We start from the raw sequence: 21,587 nt of genomic DNA, 5'->3' as shown, positions 1-21,587 counted from the left end.
GTAGAGGCACCTTCCACTAGACCAGGTTGCTCAAAGCCCCATCCAACCTGGCCTTGAATCTGATAATCCATGTAAAATTTTATATACAGACTAGCTTTTAATCTTGGCCTCACTGTGTTTACTTTCATATCTGCTTCTCAACCTTGTTATGGAAAATGGGTGGCAGTCCACACTACATCATTTTTGCTGGTCAGCAGTCAGGATGACCGAATGTGTTTCTGTCTGGGAATAGGTACTAGAAAGCAAGTGATTGAAGGGACTGAAGTAATGAAAACTTGGCATTTTTCTGAAATCAGAAGTAAATGTTACCAAGAGAGGCAAGCAGCAGTGTGGAATAAATATTGTTCTTCCTTATTTCAGAAGATTTTATAATCAAATATGCAGCTATAATAACATAAGAAACTGATGTATTTGTGATTATCCAGATAAATATTTTTGATGTAAATACTGTCATCAAAAAGCTGTACCCAGAATGTAAGTCTTTGTTCCCAGACTTTTAGTATCATCCCAAAATTAGGTCAATCAAGGGTTTTGACAGTAGCTCCAGGTAGCTCCAAAATGATAAAGAACTGTCTGTGATTATCTCATTAAGAGAACTAAAAACCAAAACTTGGCAACAACCAAATTCAGTGTAGCATAACAAGAACATGTCAAGGAAATCACTGAAATATCTACATTCCTTCTGTGCATACGCCTGCAGTCTGTTTAGGCTTATAATATAAACACTTCAAAAAAAGCAATCCAAAACAAGGTGAAGAACTAAGTATCAACATTACTGTTCAAGCAAGATGATTAGTGAAACCAGGGAAATGGCTCAAACATCCTTAAAGAGGAAGGTGTTACAGGAACATGGGAATGACAAACTGAATCATGAAATCTGAAATTATTTTACTCCAGTTTTATGGTCTTTCACCAACTACAACTTATTCTACGCTTAGGAAAATCCCTGTGAAATAACATCCATCTTAGCAAAGAAGATCCTCAAATTTGCAGTGAAAAATAGAGAGAGAAAGGTGTTTACTTTTTTTGCTCAGGTAACAACAATCTGAGAGAAAACTTAGAAGGCACTTCAAGTTCTCTAATCTTTTCAGTGTGTTGTTAAAAACACATTGGAAAAGTAATATCTTAATAAAAATGTGTATTAGAAGATCAGAATTAATTCTTCAGCCATTATCAGCCTGATGGTAGTTTGTTTAGAAGAAGAAAAGGATAAACGCATTGCCTCGATAGATATTTGTTGGAACTCACCATAGCAGTGTGCTTGACTCTTGTGTCCTTCCACATCATCAGTTATTCATTAGAAAATACGGATGGAAAGTATATCTGCTCAGCTGAAAGGGCATTAGACTTAAGTCTAACTTCTTGGATTTCATTTACCTGTTTTATATTTTTTATAACATTTTTAAGGGCAGGAGCTGAAAACTGAAAATGGGGTGCAAGATGGAAACACCGCCACTAGTATGCCTCTTAAAGGCTTAACCACAGACATAAGAAGGGCCCCATCACAAAAGATACTCTGGAGGACTATTTGTATGAAATATTCAGCTTCTGCTTGCTGTGAAGTTTGTTTGAAAAAAAATACATCTTCATTGTATACAACTCTTGTTTGTAGTTTCAATTTTCCCCAGTCTGAAAAGACCCCTCTCCCTTAGCAGCTTGGGTTCACAGATGTTCGTCCCTTTGTTCTCACAACAAACACTCCTGGGTAATCCAGGGCTTCATTAAGCTTATGGATAGTGTCACTTCAGAAATGCTCATGGATATGTACCTTATGAACAAAGGAAAGGGCAAAGCTTTAGTGCCAGCAGAACAGGTAAGAAAGTGCAAAACTTTGAGCAGAGGTTTGCTGTTAATAGAAAACAGTACAAAGCTATTGCCAACTGTGGTGGTTGATCTTGCTTGGCTGCCAGGTGCCCACCCAGCCACTCTGTCACTTGCCCTCCTCAACAGGACAAGGGGAAGAAAATAAGATGGAAAAGCCATGGGTTGAGATGAAGACAGGGAGATCACTTAGCAATTACTGTCACAGGCAAAACAGACTCAACTTGGGGAAAAGTAATTTAATTTATTGCCAGTAAAAATAGAGTTGGATGGTGAGGAACAAAAAAATTAAAACACCTGTCTTCCACCAACCCTTCTTCCCAGCTTCACTCCTTCATTACCAACTCCTCCACCCTGAGCAGCGAAGGGGAGGATGGGGAATGGTGGTAGTGGTCAGTCCATAACAGCTCCTCTCTGCTGCTCCTTCCTCCTCACACTTTTCCCTGTTCTGGTGCGGGGTACCTCTCATGGGGTACAGTCCTTCGGGATAAACCTGGCCCAGTGTGGGCTCTCCACAAGCTGCTCCACAAGTTGCAGTTCCTTCAGGAAATATCCACCTGCTCCGCCATAGGGTCCTCCATGGACTGCAGTGTGGATATCTGCGCCACCATGGTCCTCTCCATGGGCTGCAGAAAAATCTGTGCTCCCGCACCTGGAGCACCTCCTCTCCTCCTTCTTCTCTCACCTTGGTGCTTGCGGGGCTGTTTCTCACTTCTTTTTTTTCCGCACTCCTTACTCCCAGGCAGCATTTTCTGCCCTTTCTTAAATATGTTTTCCCAGAGGTGCCACCAGCTTGGCTGAGGGGCTCAGCTGTGTCCTGCCATGGGTCTGTGGCAGAGCCAGCTGGAACCAGCTAGAATGGGGCTGTGTCCAGCACAGGGCAGCCCCTGCCCTCTCCTCACAGAGGCCACCCCTGCAGCCCCCTGCTCCCCACTACCAAAACCTTGCCACACAACTTATGTACTTCTGCAGTCAGAGAGGGGAAAAGCTAGGAGCAGGTCAAGGTCATGAAGGGGAGAGGAGATGGTTATATCTTGAAGATCCAAGTGACGGTCTCATTCCTTATCCTGAAATGCTGCATATATTCTGCTGTGATATCCAGATATGTGATACCCAGATATGTGACCCCATATCCTTAGGTATAATAGGTATACTCTGATAGGGCTATGGAGTTTGAGGAGGCTGCAGGACCTGAGAAAGTTGCAGGTGATTGTGAAAGGCATCACACATCTAGCAATGAACTGTTTAGCTCTTTCACCAGCTGCACCAGCTGGTGCCACTGTACCAGCTCCTGTTTCTGCTGCTTCCTCTCTTCAGGCTTGACACAACCATGTATTAGTTCCAACAAGGTGTCTTGTGCAACCCTGCTACACCATGTGCTTACTCTGGTTTGGTCAACCTGCACTTTGGAAAGTCTTATCTCACTACTGCCAGCACCACCTTTTGGCACCCATCAGTTTTTGGCATGCTAGAGTTGTAATATGTTGCTGTATCTGCTGCAGTCTGTCACCAATCATGGATAATAAGGCTCCTTATGCAAGAAAATAAACATGGTTACTTTCTTGTCTCTAACCAAGCAGATAAAGTGCTGTTCATCTCCACTACTTATATGTTGTGCTGTTCATCTCCACTATTTACACGTTGTCACAATGAGATTCCCTTCCAGTTTGGGTCAAGATTGTGTCTGTGTCCTTTTTCTCTTGCAACTGCAGCAACCCTGAGCAGGTGAGAGAGGAGTGGTAGTCCAGACCCCTGGCATGGATGTCTGTTCTCACAGCTGGTCCTAGACAATGAAGAGGGAGGAAGAGGAGGATGGCAAAAAGCATCCCGCTTGCTGAAGTGTGCTGTCATGCTTCCTATGACAAGATCTGAGCCGAGTGGCTGATAACTGCTCCAGATAAATGGATATGTAAGGGCTGAACAGTAGGACAGGCAGAAGAAATATAATAGTTTGCCAAGCCACTGTTAAGGAAATGCATTTAGAAAGATAGATGAGGAATGCCTTTCTCATTAAATAGTAAATAAGGGAAAGGTTTGGCAAGGTTAGTGAACTCTCTACAATAAAAATATAAGCAGTACAGCATAAACTGTGTTACTGAAATGGTTAAACAGTTCGAGGCAGGGTGTGAATGTATTTTGAAAAGGCAGTTATGAAAGATGTTGTATCAGGTGCAGGTGCCCAGGTGTTGGGGGGGCGGTAGGGCAGCCCCTGTGAGGAGAGGTCAGGGCTGCCCTGTGCCAGACACAGCTGGTTCCAGCCAGCTCCAACGGACCCACCACCGGGCATGGCTGAGCCCCTCAGCCAAGAGGGTGGTGCCTCTGGGAAAGCATGTGCAAGAAAGGGCAAAACACTGCACAGCAGCTGTGAGAGAGAGAAGGGTGATAAAAAATGTGAGAAACAGCCCTGCAGACACCAAGATGAGAGAAGGAGGAAGGGGAGGAGGTGCTCCAGGCACCGGAGCAGAGATTCCCCTGCAGCCTGTGGAGAGGACCATGGTGATTAACGTTGTCCCCCTGCAGCCCATGGGGAGCCCACATCAGAGCAGGCTCCTGGCAGGAGCTGCATCCCGTGGAGTGGAGCCCACTTAGGAGCAGGTTTTCTGGCAGGAACTGTGGCCCGTGAGGGACCCACACTGGAGCAGTCTGTTCCTGAAGGACTGTAGCCTTTGGGAGGGACCCCACACTGGAGCAGGGGAAAATCATGAGGAAGGAGTGGCAGACACGAAGTGTTATGAACTGACTGCAACCACTGTTCCCCATCCCCACTGTGCTGCTTGGGGTGAGGGAGGGGGTAGAGGAGTCAGGAGTGAAACTGAGCCTGGAAAGAAGGGAGGGGTGGGGAGAGGGTGTTTTTCATTTTGTCTTTTCAAAGAGTTTCTCACTCTCCTACTCTATTTTTAATTGGCAATAAATTAAATTAATTTTCCCCAGATTGAGTCTGTTTTGCCTATGACAGTAATTGGTAAGCGATCTCCCTGTCCTATCTCAACCCACGAGCTTTTTCATTTTATTTTCTTCCCCTGTCCTGTTGAGGAGGGGGAGTGAGAGAGCGGCTGGGTGGGCACCTGGCAGCCAGCCGAGGTTAACCCACCACAGATATTAAGGTCTTATTAACAAAATAGGCATTATGCTTTAAGAACTTTTCCAAAAATTATCTTCAAGTGCCTGTACTGTTAACACCGAGCTGGAGATTTTATCTCTTTGGGTCATAAGGTACATCCATGTCCAGTCTTTTCTCATGCTCTATGTCAAACCATAAAAATGTGAGATGTATTGTGCAGTCCTCTGTTCTTCATAACTTCTGTCAGAATTAGAGCACTATTTGCTTTGTACATTGTCAGTTGTGCTACTGGAGTTATCTCATTCAGAAGTTTTGCCGTGTTGTCATTCAATGGTTATGTTTGACTTCATTTTACTTCAGTTTTCTGCATCTATCTTCAATTTTCCAAGATTTCCAGTAGCCCTATTTGCAGCCAAGGCCTCCATCCCAACAGATGCAGCCAGTGTAGCTACAAAAAAAATGATAGCCCTGGTTATTGAATGATAAGTTTGAATATCCCCTCTTGAAAGAAGTGCTTATTTACTTGCTTCTGAATAGAAATTAGTTGGATTATTTCCAATCTGATCCATCATCTTTTCAGGTGTATGGGCCAGGGCTGCTTGGAAAGCTTGCTGAGTCACGTCATAGTCATGTTCAGCAGATAGTCTGCATCATCAGCGTCATCAAAGATCTCTTCTGTAAGATCCAGTACATAGGATAATATTGCCTAAGTTACTTATGGTAGAGATATACGTATAGAGAAGCACTTACAGCAGAAAGAAATATTATGTGCCCAAAATTGCAGTTCTTCAGAATGTGTTGTCCATGTCTATATTAACTAGCTGCTCTCCTTCCTCTCCTGATTCTTAGTCTTTCTTCAGGTACTATTTTTCACAGGGATAGAAGATTATATGTGATAGACCACTCTATTATGACTGTGTGCAGAGGGCTGCAATATAAGCAGTCTCACCATTTACAGCTACAGTAAAAATGCTACCTACAGTGTGAATGTACTAATGAATAACATGAATTCCTCAAAGAATTGCTGTTATTGCATAATATCTTCTTTCAGTGTATCATCAAGTTAAGTTCTACCAGTAAAGAACACAAATAAAGAAGTCATATGGAAGCGTTCTGTTATTACACTCCCCTTAACATGTACACCTTCACTACCTGCTTTGCAAGTCACTGAACTTGCCATAAAAGAATATGAAAAGGTGTTAATAATCATATCAGATTATGTAGGAAGCATTCATTCGTTAAGACCAGATCACATATTAGGTAATTATACTCCTAAGAAGAAAACAGGACTTGTTTGCACTGGATGGACAAACAGAATTGTCAAGTCCGTAAGTTTTGAATATACAATGGTGAGGACCACTACGGAAAGGTACAACTTCTCATCTTCTCTTGCCTCTTTGCATTTTTCTGTCGTGCTTTACTTCAGAGCAAGAAAGTTCCAAAAATACGGAAATGTCCTGTTTCAAAGTTTCAGAAGAAAGTATTTTAGGTTTTCCATTCAAATTGATTCATGATGATTTTTAAGTGTGCATTATATAGCGTAAGAAAATATTCTGAAAAAGGAAGATCAAAGCAAAATGATTAAGCAAAAATTATTTTTATTAACCCCCACCTACATCTGCTCCAGAGTTTCTCTTGTAGGGAATGTTGAAGTTTTCAGATTTGTTTCTACAACAGAAATGAAAGTAAAAATCTGGAATTCCTCCAAAATATCCCTATTCTGATTGGAATGCCTGGTCTCAATGTATGGGTATATGCACAGTATGCTGCAAGTGCTGGTACTGCTCTGGACTTATTAAGGGATTGTGCTTCACTAGTATTTTCTCAAGAGAATCAGTTGTTATTCATGGCCCAGTCTGTTTGTTTGTTTGTTTGTTTGTTCTTATTTTGTACCTCTTCTTCTTAGCGTTAAGACTCGACCTGTGCGAATGCCTCCTGGATACCAAGCAGATCTTGTTATTCAGTTGGTGTGGGTGGATGGTGAGCCTCCACAGCAGATTACCAGTCTTGCTGTAAACTCTGCTTATGGACTGTAAGTAACTCAAAATTCAGGTTGCATTGATTTATTGTTTATTGCACTAAATCATGTATTTTCCAATTATACTTTGAAGTTTCCTGCAGACAATTAAAGTCAGAGTAAAAATAATCAAAAGGTGCTATAACCCAGATTCTTGGGGAAAAATTATTTGAACTCACATAAAAATTGTAATATGAGATGTTAAACTGACATTCTTGCCTGTATTTTTACTATTCCTATTTAAAAGACTGAATCTTTTCATATTATTCTGTTCATCCTTTCAAATAAAATCTAACTACCTTTCAAATCTGTAATTTTTAAAGTTATTTTGAAAGGATCACCAAGGTGAAATACATTTCACAGACAATGGTGATGTGATTAAGTGTTAAATGTCATTTATCGTGACATTGTATCTTAACTGTTGGAAATTGTGTTCTGAGAACAGCATTTTTATGTCTGTGCTAATTTCTGTTTGCAAGAGAACCAGTGACCTGAAATTGAAAATTGAATAAGGAACATTCAAATGCTAAATTCTGTATGGAAATGAAAGTGAGTGTATCTGTGTATATTTTTTTCCTCAAGTTCAATTTATTTGCTAATTTTTAATGGTTTCTCTCACTGAGAGTCGCCCAGATACATTAAAATGGTTTTCCCTGTAGGAGGTGTTACTCCAATAAAAACTATAGGCTGTAATGGGTGTTAGGTGTCTGACTCTTACTGATTTTCAGTGTCACTTGACTCTCTTCAGAGACTTTGGAAATTTTATGCAGAGACTTTATATTTGTGCAAAAATATTGTCATTTGGGGGCTGTTTTGTCAAGTCCTTGGCCTGAATTTCCAGACAGTTTCCTATTCATGAACTCTACAAGTTTCTTTTGTTTTACCATAGCTAGATGCATTTGTCACTTATGCAAACTGTTGGGTTTTGCCTAATTTGCTCCCTTTCATGTCTCAGGCCTCAAGGCAGCGTCTGACTTCAGGAATAATCACACCATTCTCTCACTTGTAAACTACTCTGACAGGTTGCAGTTCTCCTAGTACTCACAGTGGTTTCCTAAATGCACCTGATTCAATCAAATGCTTTAAACTGTTTCCTTCGCTAGGAGCAGTAATAGTTTACAGGACAGCCTCCTTTAAAACACCATATACTAAGTACATGAGTGTTTCAGAAATAAATGTATGTATCCATGAAATAGCCCAATAATCTAAATTTAAATTTCCTTCAAAAGCTACCCAAGAAAGGCCTATTTCTTTAAATTTCTTCTGCAGAGTCTCTTCTCTCTCCCTCTCTCTTGCCTCTTTCAACTTTTTCCTTGGGCCTGTAACAAGGTACAATCCTATCTTTCATCAGAATTTTTGTTTAATACTTTAGATTTCTCCTGTTTATCTAGCCTCACATTGTGGAAAAACTGTGCCACTTCAGCATAAAGCTTGAGGATATCTCATTTTTGCCATGCTAGTTGTAGGGTTATTTGGGTCATCTTTTGCCTAATTTTTTTTTCCTATAATAATCAGTTTAACGAGGAGGAAGGCATAGGATAGTAAGTGTGTTCTGGAGTGTCTACTTCCAGCATTCTTTTAATTACTTTGATTTCTGTAACTGTATATTACAAATAATAGGAACTTAGTGTCCCTGATGTTACTGCAGCCATGAAACAGGACTAAAGCGAGATATAAAAAAAACTTTATCCCCAGCAAAGATAAAAGGCTTCAGACATTGTGAAATTTTTTTTAATGTATTTTGTTTACTTTTAACAGTACCAAGCTACAAATTAGAAGTATTAACACCTGTTTCATTTGTGTTGAAATGAATCATCAAAAACCTTCTTTATGTTATGAAAGTAGAAAAGAAAAATTTACAGAATGCTTCAATTACAGCTGAAGATCTACAAGGTTAAATACAAATAATAAATTTGTTTTAAAGTATGTTCTGTTGGACTGAAAGCGGTCTCTGAAAGTTTATTACCAGCTCGTGATAAAAATTTTCAGCCAATCTACATATTAATTGTCAAGAAATGTCTGATGAGGATTTTATGACATTTCTATGAAAGATACCCACAGAATAGAACATCTCCTAGCAACTAATTCTGTTCATCACTCAAAATTGATAAATTCATTGTGCTTATTTTGTATTTGATTTTATAAAGACTTGGATGTTAGCAATTTATCTTAAGCCTTGTTAACAGTAATGTCTGTCTAGATTTTCTTATTATTCCTCAGAAGTGTTATAATATTAATGAGCCATTTCTGATTTTTCTTGGTAAAGTAATTTTTCTAGGTATAAGAAATATTATATCCATGCTGTGTGAACTTAGGGAAGTTTAGAAAAATACAGACCAGGAAGTGATGATCCGTTTTGTGGATTTGCTGACCACAGAGTGTGTGATCACTAGCTCTTCTTGTGACTCATGTTTTCCAAGATTAATAAATCTCAAGTTAATCATTTTCAAAATGTAGATGGCTATAATTTTTGTGGCCTAAGGCATTAACAGATGAGATTGACACTCATCATTTTTATTCCTTTATTTTTCTTCTCCACTTAGAACACAGGGACTTACGAACACAGGAATTGCTGTCACACTTTACACTAGTAATCTTTTTTACTTCAATATCCTTTCTCTGACAATGCCTATTAACATATGCTTTAAAGCAAAATACAAGGATGAAAAAAACAAATAGCAAAATAATTTTTTACTGTTCTTTATCAGTCGATTTGTGTCAAGAAACATGAAGACATATAAAACTTTGCACAGAATGATCTTCTAGCAAATATGACGGATAGCGTTCCTTTTTGTCCCAGGGAAACTCTCTAAAAATTATTTTGTTCTACTAAGCAAAACAGGCTATAGTAATTTCTGAAGCAGATATTACTCTACGTTCATAAAACATGGAGTTTATTCCTCAGTGCACCTTATGATCTTTCCACATAAGCACAAAATATTGCCAAATGAAAGTGTATTTGTACGCACTTTAAGCTGGTGTATATTAGTAGCTGCTTAAGCTACAGATCAGTGAATAGTCAATGGGGAAAAATGTTCATAGCATTTCCATAGATGCTGTACTAAAGTCAGTGTTACATCAAGGGTAGAAAACATGGTGTAGTAACAACCAGTAGAATTTGAGCCACTGTTGTAGATGGTGCCTTAAATTGCCAGTTTGACAAATAAGAAAAACTCACCTCATTTTCACCCTTTACCTTTTCTATTTGCTATATGGAACCCTCTTTTTTATAATGGAAGCAAAAGAAAAGGTACAACAGAGGAAAATGTTCTGTCTACCCTGCTTCTCCTTCCTCCATCTTGTTACTTCTCTTTTTCCCTATTGTTTTTCCACACACAAATGTATATATCTCCTTTAAGATATTTTGGAGCTATATTAAGAAGAGTCAGGTGGAGGTGAGTGCATGGCTCATTTTTAGTGTGAACTGAGTGTTTAAATATCCTGCAGGGCATTGAACTGACCACCTTAGTCACTTCTTACATAAAATGACGGAACTTGATCACAAATGATTCCTAATATGATTGAGCATGGTTTGGGATTTTGAGTTTCTTTGTGGCTGTACCTGTAATCCTTTCAATCTGGAAGCTAAAATTGCAGTCTGATAGGAAAGGAGACACTTCTGTAGAATAGCCGTCAGTATATAATATTTCTGCTTGAATGAAGTCTCCAACAATGCAGTGCAAGAGTTTGGCATACGGATCCTGTGGATAGGCATATGCTCTGTGAATTTATTTTGCTATTAAATCTTAAATAGGTTTAATGCTTTAGTGAGATTTTATCTGCTGAGATATATGGGTTTCCATATGCTATGGTTAACTTCAAGACTTTCTCCCAGATCTTACATATAGACATGTTTAGTGTGTTTTGTTTTCTTCAATTTTCTTAGATAGACGTATTGTCTAATTCCCCCCTCAACCTCCACCCCTTGCAAGTTGGAGAAAAAACATAAACAGAAAGCATTTTTATGGGAGAAGAGAAAGTGCTGCTGGTCCAATACAACTTCTTTCCTCTTTCTGAAACTGGTGTCAGAAGGGAATCAGTAGTAACAATAGAGCACAATCAGGGCAGAATGCTTCTAAAGGGAGTTTCTAGGCAGCAAAAGATATAAATTGTTCCATCTCTTTCTCCTTATAACAAGACTGTAGTCCAGATCTTAGGCAATCTCATACCAGTTGAGAGATCTTGTTTCAAAGCACGATCAAAATGTCAGTTATGGAATCATTTCAGAGGGGTAGAAGCTGATTTATCAGGAATCTACAATGTAGCCAAGCTGACAGACTTGGAAAGAAATTTTATAAACATCTTTCAGATTTGGCTATCTCCACAATACAGCTTAATATATTTCATTTATCATTTATATTTAGATTTTTAAATAACAACTGTAAATTTATTTTTATTTATATTTTAATTTATATTTGTAGTTTACATATATGTATAACCACTTTTTAAGGTCTATGTCCAGATTTGTACTCTTAATTTACATCAGTATTACTAGAATTATATTTAGACATTATTGCAATGCGTTTGGCATAGAAAGTTAATTAAAGTGGGCAGTCTGGAATTCTGGAATGCCAATTATTGTGTTTCAGGACACAATTTTATAAATTCAGGATTACAAATCTGAAAGAATTATAAAAAGTAAGCTTTGAGTAGTTTCTGAAGAAAATGTTTATGGAGAATTCATAATAATAATTAATAATTATTGTTTGCACCACTTGATTACATATTACTAATACCTTTGAGGAACATGTCTTTCCTCAGAGTGGCATTTGGAAACTGCAATGGTTTGGCTGTTGTGGACTTTATGCAGAAGACAGTACTGCTGAGCATGGGAACACTTGACCTATATGGATCAAGTGATCCATACCAGCGTCAACCCCGTTCACCTCGCAAGAGCAAGCAGTTTGCTGCAGGTAGGAAATAAATTACTGTGGTTGTGAGCCTGACACGTTCTTTGTTTTTTTGCCTGTGGCTTTTTATAGTGCTTTTGAAATGCATGACTATTTGCCGGCCGATGGAGTTTCTATAACTTGACAAAAGAAACCTGACATGTTTTAGATACTGACACTTTCTCAGAAACAAAATGTTTTACAAAGTTTATTCTTTTGGGATGGAGGTCAGCAAGTAATTCCCTTAGCTGAGTCTCTAAAAAAAATTGTAGTGAGCAGAGCAGTAAATTGTTTCTCTGGCCATCACTCGAAGCGTAGTCTGTAAGCTATTTTCTTTCTGGTTTCAATAAGTTCATACCAATAGGTAAGACTTCAATTTAAACTTAATTGTATCTTCTGCCAAGTGCTATTCATTGGTATTTGAATAGGCAGTTGTGTTTGGAGAAGTGTCACACCTGAGAGAAATGTTATGTAGGTAGCACAAGTAGCTCAAATCAGCCACTTTGTTAGTGAATTGAAGTTTTTGATACAAACTTACTAAATCCAGCTGTACCCCATTTTAAAATTTGATGCCAAGAGGATCACATTTGTAAGTCATAGCTATTATTATGCATTGTGTGTTAGAAATATTAGTCCATCAATGCAGCTAAACTTTACCATACATTTTTTGTTATTTAAAAAATTTACTTGTACGAGAGAAAAAAAGTCAGATCTTCTATGTTTCGAGTCTTTTTGCTCTACATATTCCATAGTAACATACTAGATTCAGACACAATTATGAAATGTTTTACATAGCTGTGAAGTTCTAGAATTAGATTTAAAAATTTGTTTGAAAATGTTCATTTTTAAATCTAACCACAAAATTATAAAAGCAGCAGATTATAGCGGGTTTATGACATCAGCATTTTCATCAGCAGACCCTGCACTAAATCATCAAATCCTATTTCTCCGTAGAGTCAATGGAAACTTTTTTTAATTGGGAATATGTTTGTACTCCAAACAGAAAGTAAAATTTAGAGAACAAAATGTAAGCCTTCAGGCCTACTTCCATTCCTGAAAGACCATTTATCTCACTTTCTAGGCATTTAATCATGGCAAGCTTAGTTCTCATCTGTGCCAAGTGTTGAAGATGTAAATTTGGCACAGCTGAGGAGAGAAGAGACAAGCAGCTTTAAGCTACCTTCAGCTTCTCTATCTGGTTCAGCCAGCCTCACAGCAGCTCCCAAAGTAATTTGAGCAGCTAGTCACAAGCAACGTGCTGCAGAGCGCTGTACAAAAGGTGGAGGGTAGCTGATGTAGAAATAACTATTTTCAGCACTGTACCGCATAGGATTTCTCTGTGTTGGTGACAGTCTTGGCCAATTCTTTAAGGCGATGCTCCAGCTATGCAGTGTAGCTAGAATGGAGCCCGCTGGGGATAAGTGACTGCTAAGAAGGAATGCACACTTCTAGAACGCTCATAGAAATGATGTATCTAAAAAAAGCTCAGCTGCTTTCTCACCATCCATCCCACATCCTTAACTTTTTTGATTATTTTTGTTGTTGTATCTCCCAATTGGAAGGTAAGCATCTGCTGAAATTTCTTCACCTTGGCTGTTCTAGGTGCTGGTTATGATATCACTTCCTTTCACTTTAGACTGTTTTTTCTCTCTTTCCTCTGCCTGCTGCTGATGCTGGTGTACTGGCATGTTCCAAAGACAACTTTTGCATGCGTGGCCTGTCTAACTTTTATCCAGATTTAACGAAACGGATCCGTACTTCCTATCAGAGTAAGTTCTATAAAGGTTAGGCAAATAGCTTTATCATGATTGGACTATGCCTGACTTAAACCCATGTGTTTGTGCTTCGTAATGTGTTTTTTTAAACACATTCAGCATGCATGCAAACTTATTACATTTTGTGATGTCAACCATACTTAATTTTCACAATTACCTTTATTATACAGATATTTCAGATCTGTTTTCTTCTTCCAAAAGAGTCAATGAGGAAACCTCAGTGACTTATAGGGGGCAGATTGGGCCTTAGAAATGAGCTTTCAACAATGTTACGTACTTGATGACAGTATCTTTCTTTGGTTTTACATTTATTTCAGTGTACGTCTACTTATATGAAGCATTTCTTGTTTTGCAATGGCACTGCCTGGTTGTAGTTATTAATTAATTCTTCCCTATTTTCAGAAGAGCAATGTGGCTTAAAACAGTACCAATTGAATTGGGTGCTGTGAAATTTAAAATTTTAATCTTCGTTTGGTACTTCAATATTTGGCTTTGGGGAACCATTCCATGCCTCTGATCTTTAATGGGGAATGTAAAGTGGGTATAAAAATACATACATCAAAGAGAGCTATGAAAATTAATGTTTTTAATATCTTTAAATTTTGAATTACAGTGATATGCAATTTAAATATTAGTATTCACTGCAGAATGAGATGAACAAAGCTATAATTAATTTTTCAAAAATGACTGTTCAACAGATGAGCTGTATGTATCTTAATTAACTGCAGTGCTTATATGTAATTAGGTCTCCAGGATGCCTCTTATTCATCTTTTTAAAGTAGTTTTCATAGAACAACTGGATAGGCAATTTTACATTAAATACTCAGTATAGGCAAGATAAAGGAGTGGCAGTTGTTTTATCATCTCACATAAATACAGCGTTATGTAGCTATTGAAATACATTTGTACACTCACACAAGAAATTCTATTCCGTCTCTGTAGACTGATTACTCAACAACTGATTTCTATGATTTTATTTCATTATACTTCATAAAAAGTGGCCTGTCTAGTTAAAAGACTAGTCCAGTTACAAATCCAGCAGTCCATAAAAAGGTTTGGTGTATAATGTCTTGAAGTTTATTAGTCTGGTCTTGCTAATTTCAAGTCTGTAACAGAGAACCTGAGGGACAGACTGCAGTCAAAGGTTTGGGGGTTTCCCCCCACTAAAAAATTAATAAATTCTAAGACCAAAATTTACCAACATTTTCATTCAAAATGACAAACACAGACCATAGAGTTTTTCATAGCTGAAAATGTATTATCTTGTTTCCATCTTCAACCCCCAAATGAGAAAAGTCCACAAAATCTTTCTGTATACATCATGACTGAGGAGTATGAGTCTGACTCTTGTGCAAGGTCACTAACAGCATCATTTCATTCCTCAAAAATTATTTGGTTGTTGCTTTTGCCATTTGATACTTATACAGGAGTATGTACTGTATGATCTGAAAGATGCACCAGGTGATAAGATAAAGAACAGGGCAGGAATGTGTCATAGACTGTAAAATATCTTGCTAAGTCATTCTCAACTTACCCTTTGCTATATGTCTTATCTGAGATAGGAGTTTTAAAAGGGGTATTGAGAATGGATTTAGGACTTTGCTTACAAGTTTATCTCTTCTCGTAAGGGATGATGATGGGAAAAGAAAAATAAATTATTTTTGGAAATTGTGCAGTTGAAGCTGATATTATTAAGGCAAAAGAAGATGCAGTCATGTGATAATATAAGCATTAGGTCTAAAGTTTTGAGGGTTATATAAATGAAAATGGAAGTTAATGGGAAGACATATTGGGAGTTGATTCAATTAAGTAATGAACCAGGAAGATAATTTCATGAGGATCAGTTTGAGAGGATAAGACTTGCAGGCACTGAAACCAAAAAAGAGATTATCAATAAGCAAGATACTTAGACTTTTGTTGGTCATTTTGGAGGTGATTTGCAGGAAGAAACAGTCCAGTTTACTATCCAGCCTGAATCTGAAAGTTAAAGTGTGATGTTCCAAGAATGAAACCAGTATTATGGATTAGAGTATCAGGGAAGACAGTGGTGCTTTTAGCTATGTTGAAGTAGCGAAGAGAAGACTTCAGCACAAAAAAAAATAGAGTTCATCTTGGCAATGTTAAGTTCACGTCTGGACACTTGTGAATAAATTTTAGAAAGGCAGGATTACTACTCTAACTTGGATGGAAGGAATCCAAGTTAGAGATATGTATTTATGAATCATTAGGGCAAAAAAAGATATTTATTGCCCTGTTTATAGGAGAGAATCTCCTCAAATACTGGGACAGAGAGATAAAGGAAGTGTTGATTTTTCAGTCTGGGGTGCCTTGCAACTGAAGAGGGAAAGGGCCGGGGGGGGAGGGGGAACCACAAACCATCAAACAGGGAAAAGAAGCAGTATGTTGGGAGAAGAGAGGTCTTCCAAAGGAAAGACATAATCAACAATGTCAAGGGCATCCAACATGCAAAGCACAGTGGTGGAATAATTGTTTTGAATTTTAGCCAATAAATCTATAGAGAGCTTGATAAGAGTAATGTATCCATGTGTAAGCTAGATTCAAAAGCATCTAGAGTGGACTTAGAGCATTAAGACAGCACATTCACTGGTTTGGGAGGTAAAAGTGGGAAGGGAGAAGCAAGAAGGGAAGAACTTAGGAGGAGAAATGTAATCAGTTCTACGCATGCATAATGGGAGAGACTGAAACATAATTGTCCTATCAGAGGAAGTAATTTGAGGAAAATAAGAGGCTAAGATGAGGGTAAGTGCAGAGCTGGAGGTAGCCTTCTGGTGTTGATGACCTATTCCATTTGCTATAACATCTGCTGGCAGCCACCTTCCTTTGTAGCAAGAATATGTGCCAAGCCAAATAAAATAAACTCTCCCTGCAGTAGTGCAGAACTGTGTTGTTGTTTGTTTGTTTGTTTGTTTCTTCAATTGAAATCAAGTTGTATATGTTATATATTCAAATATTAAAACAAGTACATTTCCTGCATCTAGAGAGATAGTGTTTGCAGCAGAATATAAAAATACCAACTTGCAAAAGGAATTTGCATCTCCTACTAGAAATTCATACCATCTGTTGGTAAAACAAGAAAATAAATAGTCTTTATGAAGCATCCAGAAAGTTGGCAAGTTCAAAGGATGTTGATCCATTGGAAAATAATTTTCAGAATGAAGACTTTTCAGTGAGAACTCCTTGTTCCTCCTTCAGGCCGATCCCTTGAGAGGATGTGAGCAAGAGTAACCTTGGTCTGACAGGAGGACACAGAAAACTGTGTGTTATGAGTCATTACATATCAGTAATTGACACTTTAAATCACACCTGACAACATAGTAGAAGCTAATATAGGTTGAGTTTTAAGTTGACAGCTATATTCTGAACTAACTGTCATTTCCAAAGAATGCATCGTATTTAAACATAAAGAAAACATAGTGTGGTAATTCAGTGTGAAGATGGTGGATTAAGATAACACTGGGCTTACTTATTGGCTTGTGAATATTTGTGATAATTTATTTATAATTCATTTATTTATAAGCAAATATGTGATGGCTTTGGGTGCTTTTAAGTAAATATCAGTCTGCATCATTTAATCATAGAAATATAAATTTAAAATGTCAAAAATAATTTTAAATTAAATCATGAGTTCATAAAAGTTGTTACTCCATACTAGACAGTACATTTTTTTGATCCTTTAATAAAGAGGAAATGGGATCACAGTAAACTGAAAAGTATCCATGGGATACGTCTTTAAAAGTGCTTTAATGCCTTATGTGGTATATTTACATCTTGCACTATTTTCACGTGTTTATAATTCATTCAAATCAAAGCCAATTTCTTTATAATGTCAATGGGTACATCTTCTCACCGGTGGTTGTTTACATTGCCAATCTCAGTTATTTGCCCTTATTGCTATATTCTTCTTGCTCTACCTGGACTCAAAATTTGCTGGCATGGGTTTTTTTGGCTAAAAATAGCTAAAATATCTCAGGACACAGATTGGGCCTACAGACCTTCAAAAGAAAAACTAAAAATACTTTTGTAATCTAACTTCAGTAGCTGTTGTAGTCTCTCAAACATTCAAGGGAAGCCGAGTTGCATGGAAATACTTATCCATGATAAATTATTGAAAAGATTTAGTTTGGTTTCCTTAAAAAGGAAATGACAGTAGAAAATAAGCAGTAGTACAAAGAAAAGCTTGAGAGCTCTTTCCTATCTCAGAGGGAAACAAAAGACAACATTTAATGGAATCAAAGGTAACACGTAAAAATTGACAAATGTATGTTTATTCCTTTCAGTGAATGATGATTGTGCAATTCATTGCCATATAACATCTTTGGGATTTAGAATTTAGTAAGATTAAAAGAGACTTTGGATACCTGGATGGGTAATGAGAAGAACTCATTATAATATTTCTAAGTAAGGAAGATTTATGGCAGGAGAAAATCTGCAAGTGGCAGCGCGTAAGCAAATCTAAGTGTCTGAGATTAAGACAACGCCCTTGTTCAGGGCAGCACATAGTACCACTTATGCTTAACATGGGGACTCATTGCACTTTTTTTTAGAGCATCTGTTGGTGGTCATTGTAAGAGGTGATAGTGGCTTGACAACAAGTCTAGATTTGTAGAGAAATTCACATGTTCACCATTTTTAAATACCATAACATGAAATGTATCTTTACTGTTGTAAATTGTAAAACTGTTGCCAAACATAAAGAGCTTGTGGTAGTTGCTCTTGGGTTTTCAGAACAGTGGTGCGACTTGGTGCATTTCCTACTTAAGTCAGTGGCACCATAACTTATATTGGGCTGTAATATTGTTTCTGTGTACTCACCAAAAAAAAAAAAAAAAAAAAAAAAAGAAACTCTATTTAGAAGCAAAATCTGACTTGGCATTCGACATTGTAATTATACCAATAGTAACTGTACAAGGTTTAGAAGAATTCCATTAATCACAACATCATAACCATAGTGTTAAAATTTTAATATCTCCAATACTGCATTTGCAAAAGAAACAGTTTAATATTTCATTCTATTTATCCAATGCCTCTGATGCTATGCAAATGCACCAAACTCTCTCCCACTGTACCTTGCAGACAGTTCTGCAGCAAAAATCAATTATGTCCCAAATCTCTAGGTACATACAGAAACCCTATAGTCAGGTAGAAGTAAGATTTGCTGTAAGAAAGCTATACACAGAGAGGGTCCCTAAATGGTTGCAGTTCCTGAATTCTATCATAATGTCAAAAGTGACTGGATTCACAATTGATTGGAATATAAAATTCCCTCACAGATTCTAAGTTGAATCAAAGAAAGATTCAAGTATGTTTCTCAAAATAAAAAATCTTTGTTTTTCAACATTAGTATCTAGATTGTAATCTTTTGTTGTTTAGAAGTCAGGAGCAAATATGTCATTACTACTGACTTACAGGCCAAATCAATGCTGCTGTTTTTTCCAAAGCACTAGCAAAATTGTTCTAGCACTCATGCAGCTTCATTAGTGGTAGGAGCTTTTTATTCTGCTTGTTGGGGCTCTGGATTCTCCCCATTTCTCAGAGCAGTTCAAAATTACATTGTAAAAAAAAAAAAAAAAAAAAAAGTACCTACGTATAAGATTGCACTGTTTTTAATACAAAGAGAACAGCATTGGTGACAAAATGGTAGCAGAATTTTTTTAAAACAAGGGTCTATATGAATTTTAGGGATGAGGTCCTCTGAGCCTGAGGGTCCAGAAGGCATAGAAATTAAAACATGTCACGTTGCAGGAGGCATGGTACCAGATAAAAGCATATTGAAAGGTCATGATAGGATGTTTGACTAAGTGTCAGAGCTCTTTATAACAAGTGTGGACCACTTGATATAGGCCATAGGGCGCACCATGGGATACATACGAAGGGTACATTTGGATAGGTATGGCCATGCCCAGTTCACCCACTCAACAGTTAGCCCATGGTGAAGGGTACCATGAGCTCAGACCTTCTCTCCCTAGCATGCCAAAAGGCATGTTTAAACTTGTACATGCAACCTGTGCCAAAGATGAATCTTAGTTTGATCACAGAAACAAGGCCAAGCTTAAGCAGTATAAACTAAGACTACTTTACTTGTTGCTGTCTTCCATAGTAGACTGCTACAGATGAGTTCCTCACAAATATTTATAAATAATATATAAAGTATCTTGACCAAAAATTCCGTGTTATATTCAGACAGCATTATCATTGCCTCTGTGTCCTTTAAAATGAGCTATCTTGTGTGAATTCATATAAAAGTTCCTAATATTGTATAGTAGTGGTGATATTTTTGTATTCACTTTCTTCTTTCACCAGTACTGTCGTCTTTTTTTTTTTTTCAGTCTTTCCCACCACCACCACCTCCGTTTTAAGGTTTTCTCCCTGCATTCTGCAGCAGTTGAAAGCATAGAGTTGTTTCCACATCGGTTTGACAGGAATCAATGAGTTTGATTCATATCACAGACATGTAAATTTTAAACAGTATTTACTTGTTTTCTCTCGTTAGGTACAGTCACTCTTTGTCTACCCTGAGGCACTCAGAAAACAAATCTGAGTTAACAAGAGGTGTGATTTTTAAACCAGACCTAAATTTCTGCAGTGACAGCCTGATAACTGCAGTTATCTGAAATAGATATTTCCCTCCATTTCACACCATTCCTTTCTCCAAATTTACTTTAAAGTGCAGAATATCATCAACCAAGAAAGTTGAAGCATGCCCTGTTAGATTGTAACTTAACTTTTTAACTCCATTTTTTCAGGCCTGACTGAACTCAGTGACAGTCCAGTTTCCCTGGAGCTAGAGCGTTGCAAGTCTCCCACTTCAGGTAAAGGTGATTGGCTTCTCTTCCTGCAGTCTGTATAAGCCATTCATGTCATGCATCACTGTGTTTCATTAACCCCTAAGAAGCGGAGTGCATAGTTACAGTTCCAAAAGAGAAGAAATTACTGGAGAAGTGCTTATTACATAGCACAATAAAATCCTGAGTCTGTTTACTTAAAGAAAAATTAAATTACGTGGTGCATCTTGAGGTGAAGAGTATGAAAACATTTGAATTAAAAACATTGTGCAGGTATATTCCTATATCCTCCTATTAGAGGCTTGTTTCTCTGTTTTCTTAAAAGGCTTTCTGACTTTTTTTTTCAGTAGGGAGTCCTTATAAGTTTATATATATATATAATGCATATGTGCATGTAGAGAAAGTATTTGAAAAGCAGCAATATGGAGATGGTAAATTTTAACCATTAGAACCCACCAGTGCCTAAGTTATGTAATTTACAATGGAAGCGTAACCTCAAATAAAAATATTCGCTTATCAACCACTTTGACCCAGCAGTGAAATCATGGCCATTTAAAAATTTATAAATGTTTCCCATTTTACCCATAGTCCTTCAGAAGGTGGAGTCCATCTCATTCCTAGAGACTTTTTCTGCAAGTGCCTAGTCTGCATTGATCTCTTTAATGTGAGTTCACTGTCTTAAAGATCGTTGCTTAGACCTGTTTTCTAGTAGCTGACTTAAATGTGATGGAAAATAAGCAGGTGTAGCTGTGATACATTCATTTTGCTTCTGGTATGCATATCACACTCTTTTTCCTTGTAGTTTGGTAAGTATTGACAGATACTTTTCCTCCCCGCCCTCCCCCCCCTTAGTTATGGTAACAAATTCCCATAAATACACTGTTCAAAGCGTCTGTTCTTATTTCACATATTTTACTTTATTATAACAGGACACATTAATCTTGAATGGAGGCCACTAATTAGTAATTTACAAAAAGCTGAAACTAATGAAAGTGTTTCTCTGACACATCAAGAACTAAAACAAAATAGCTGTTTTGAAATATGTATTTCAAACTATTTGCAACCCAAATTCTGTAGACATGGGAATATCAAAGTGAAATAGGCTATAATAATATTGGTATAACACTAGGAGCTCAAACTCTTGAGCTGAGCCTCAGAAATGCATGATATGGGCTTTAAAATAAAACATTTGATAACTCAGTATGATTTATTTATTGTGTG

The 21,587-nt window shown here is 37.5% G+C and overlaps 1 protein-coding gene across 1 annotated transcript in view; it reads left to right on the top strand.

The window, feature by feature from the left end:
- The window catches only part of STXBP5L (syntaxin binding protein 5-like), a 211,335-nt gene that overhangs the window by 148,651 nt on the left and 41,097 nt on the right, over window positions 1-21,587 (top strand). The window contains exons 17-20 of the mRNA XM_009329260.1: window positions 6,789-6,914; window positions 11,661-11,812; window positions 13,486-13,557; window positions 20,328-20,393. Of these exons, the coding sequence (XP_009327535.1) occupies window positions 6,789-6,914; window positions 11,661-11,812; window positions 13,486-13,557; window positions 20,328-20,393 (416 nt within the window). The remainder of the gene's footprint in view (window positions 1-6,788; window positions 6,915-11,660; window positions 11,813-13,485; window positions 13,558-20,327; window positions 20,394-21,587) is intronic.

This window comes from Pygoscelis adeliae, unplaced genomic scaffold (assembly GCF_000699105.1).
Source record: "Pygoscelis adeliae isolate BGI_AS28 unplaced genomic scaffold, ASM69910v1 Scaffold120, whole genome shotgun sequence".
NCBI classification, from domain to species: domain Eukaryota; kingdom Metazoa; phylum Chordata; class Aves; order Sphenisciformes; family Spheniscidae; genus Pygoscelis; species Pygoscelis adeliae.
Note: the sequence above shows the minus strand (reverse complement) of the source record. Positions and strands in the feature narration are given on the sequence as shown.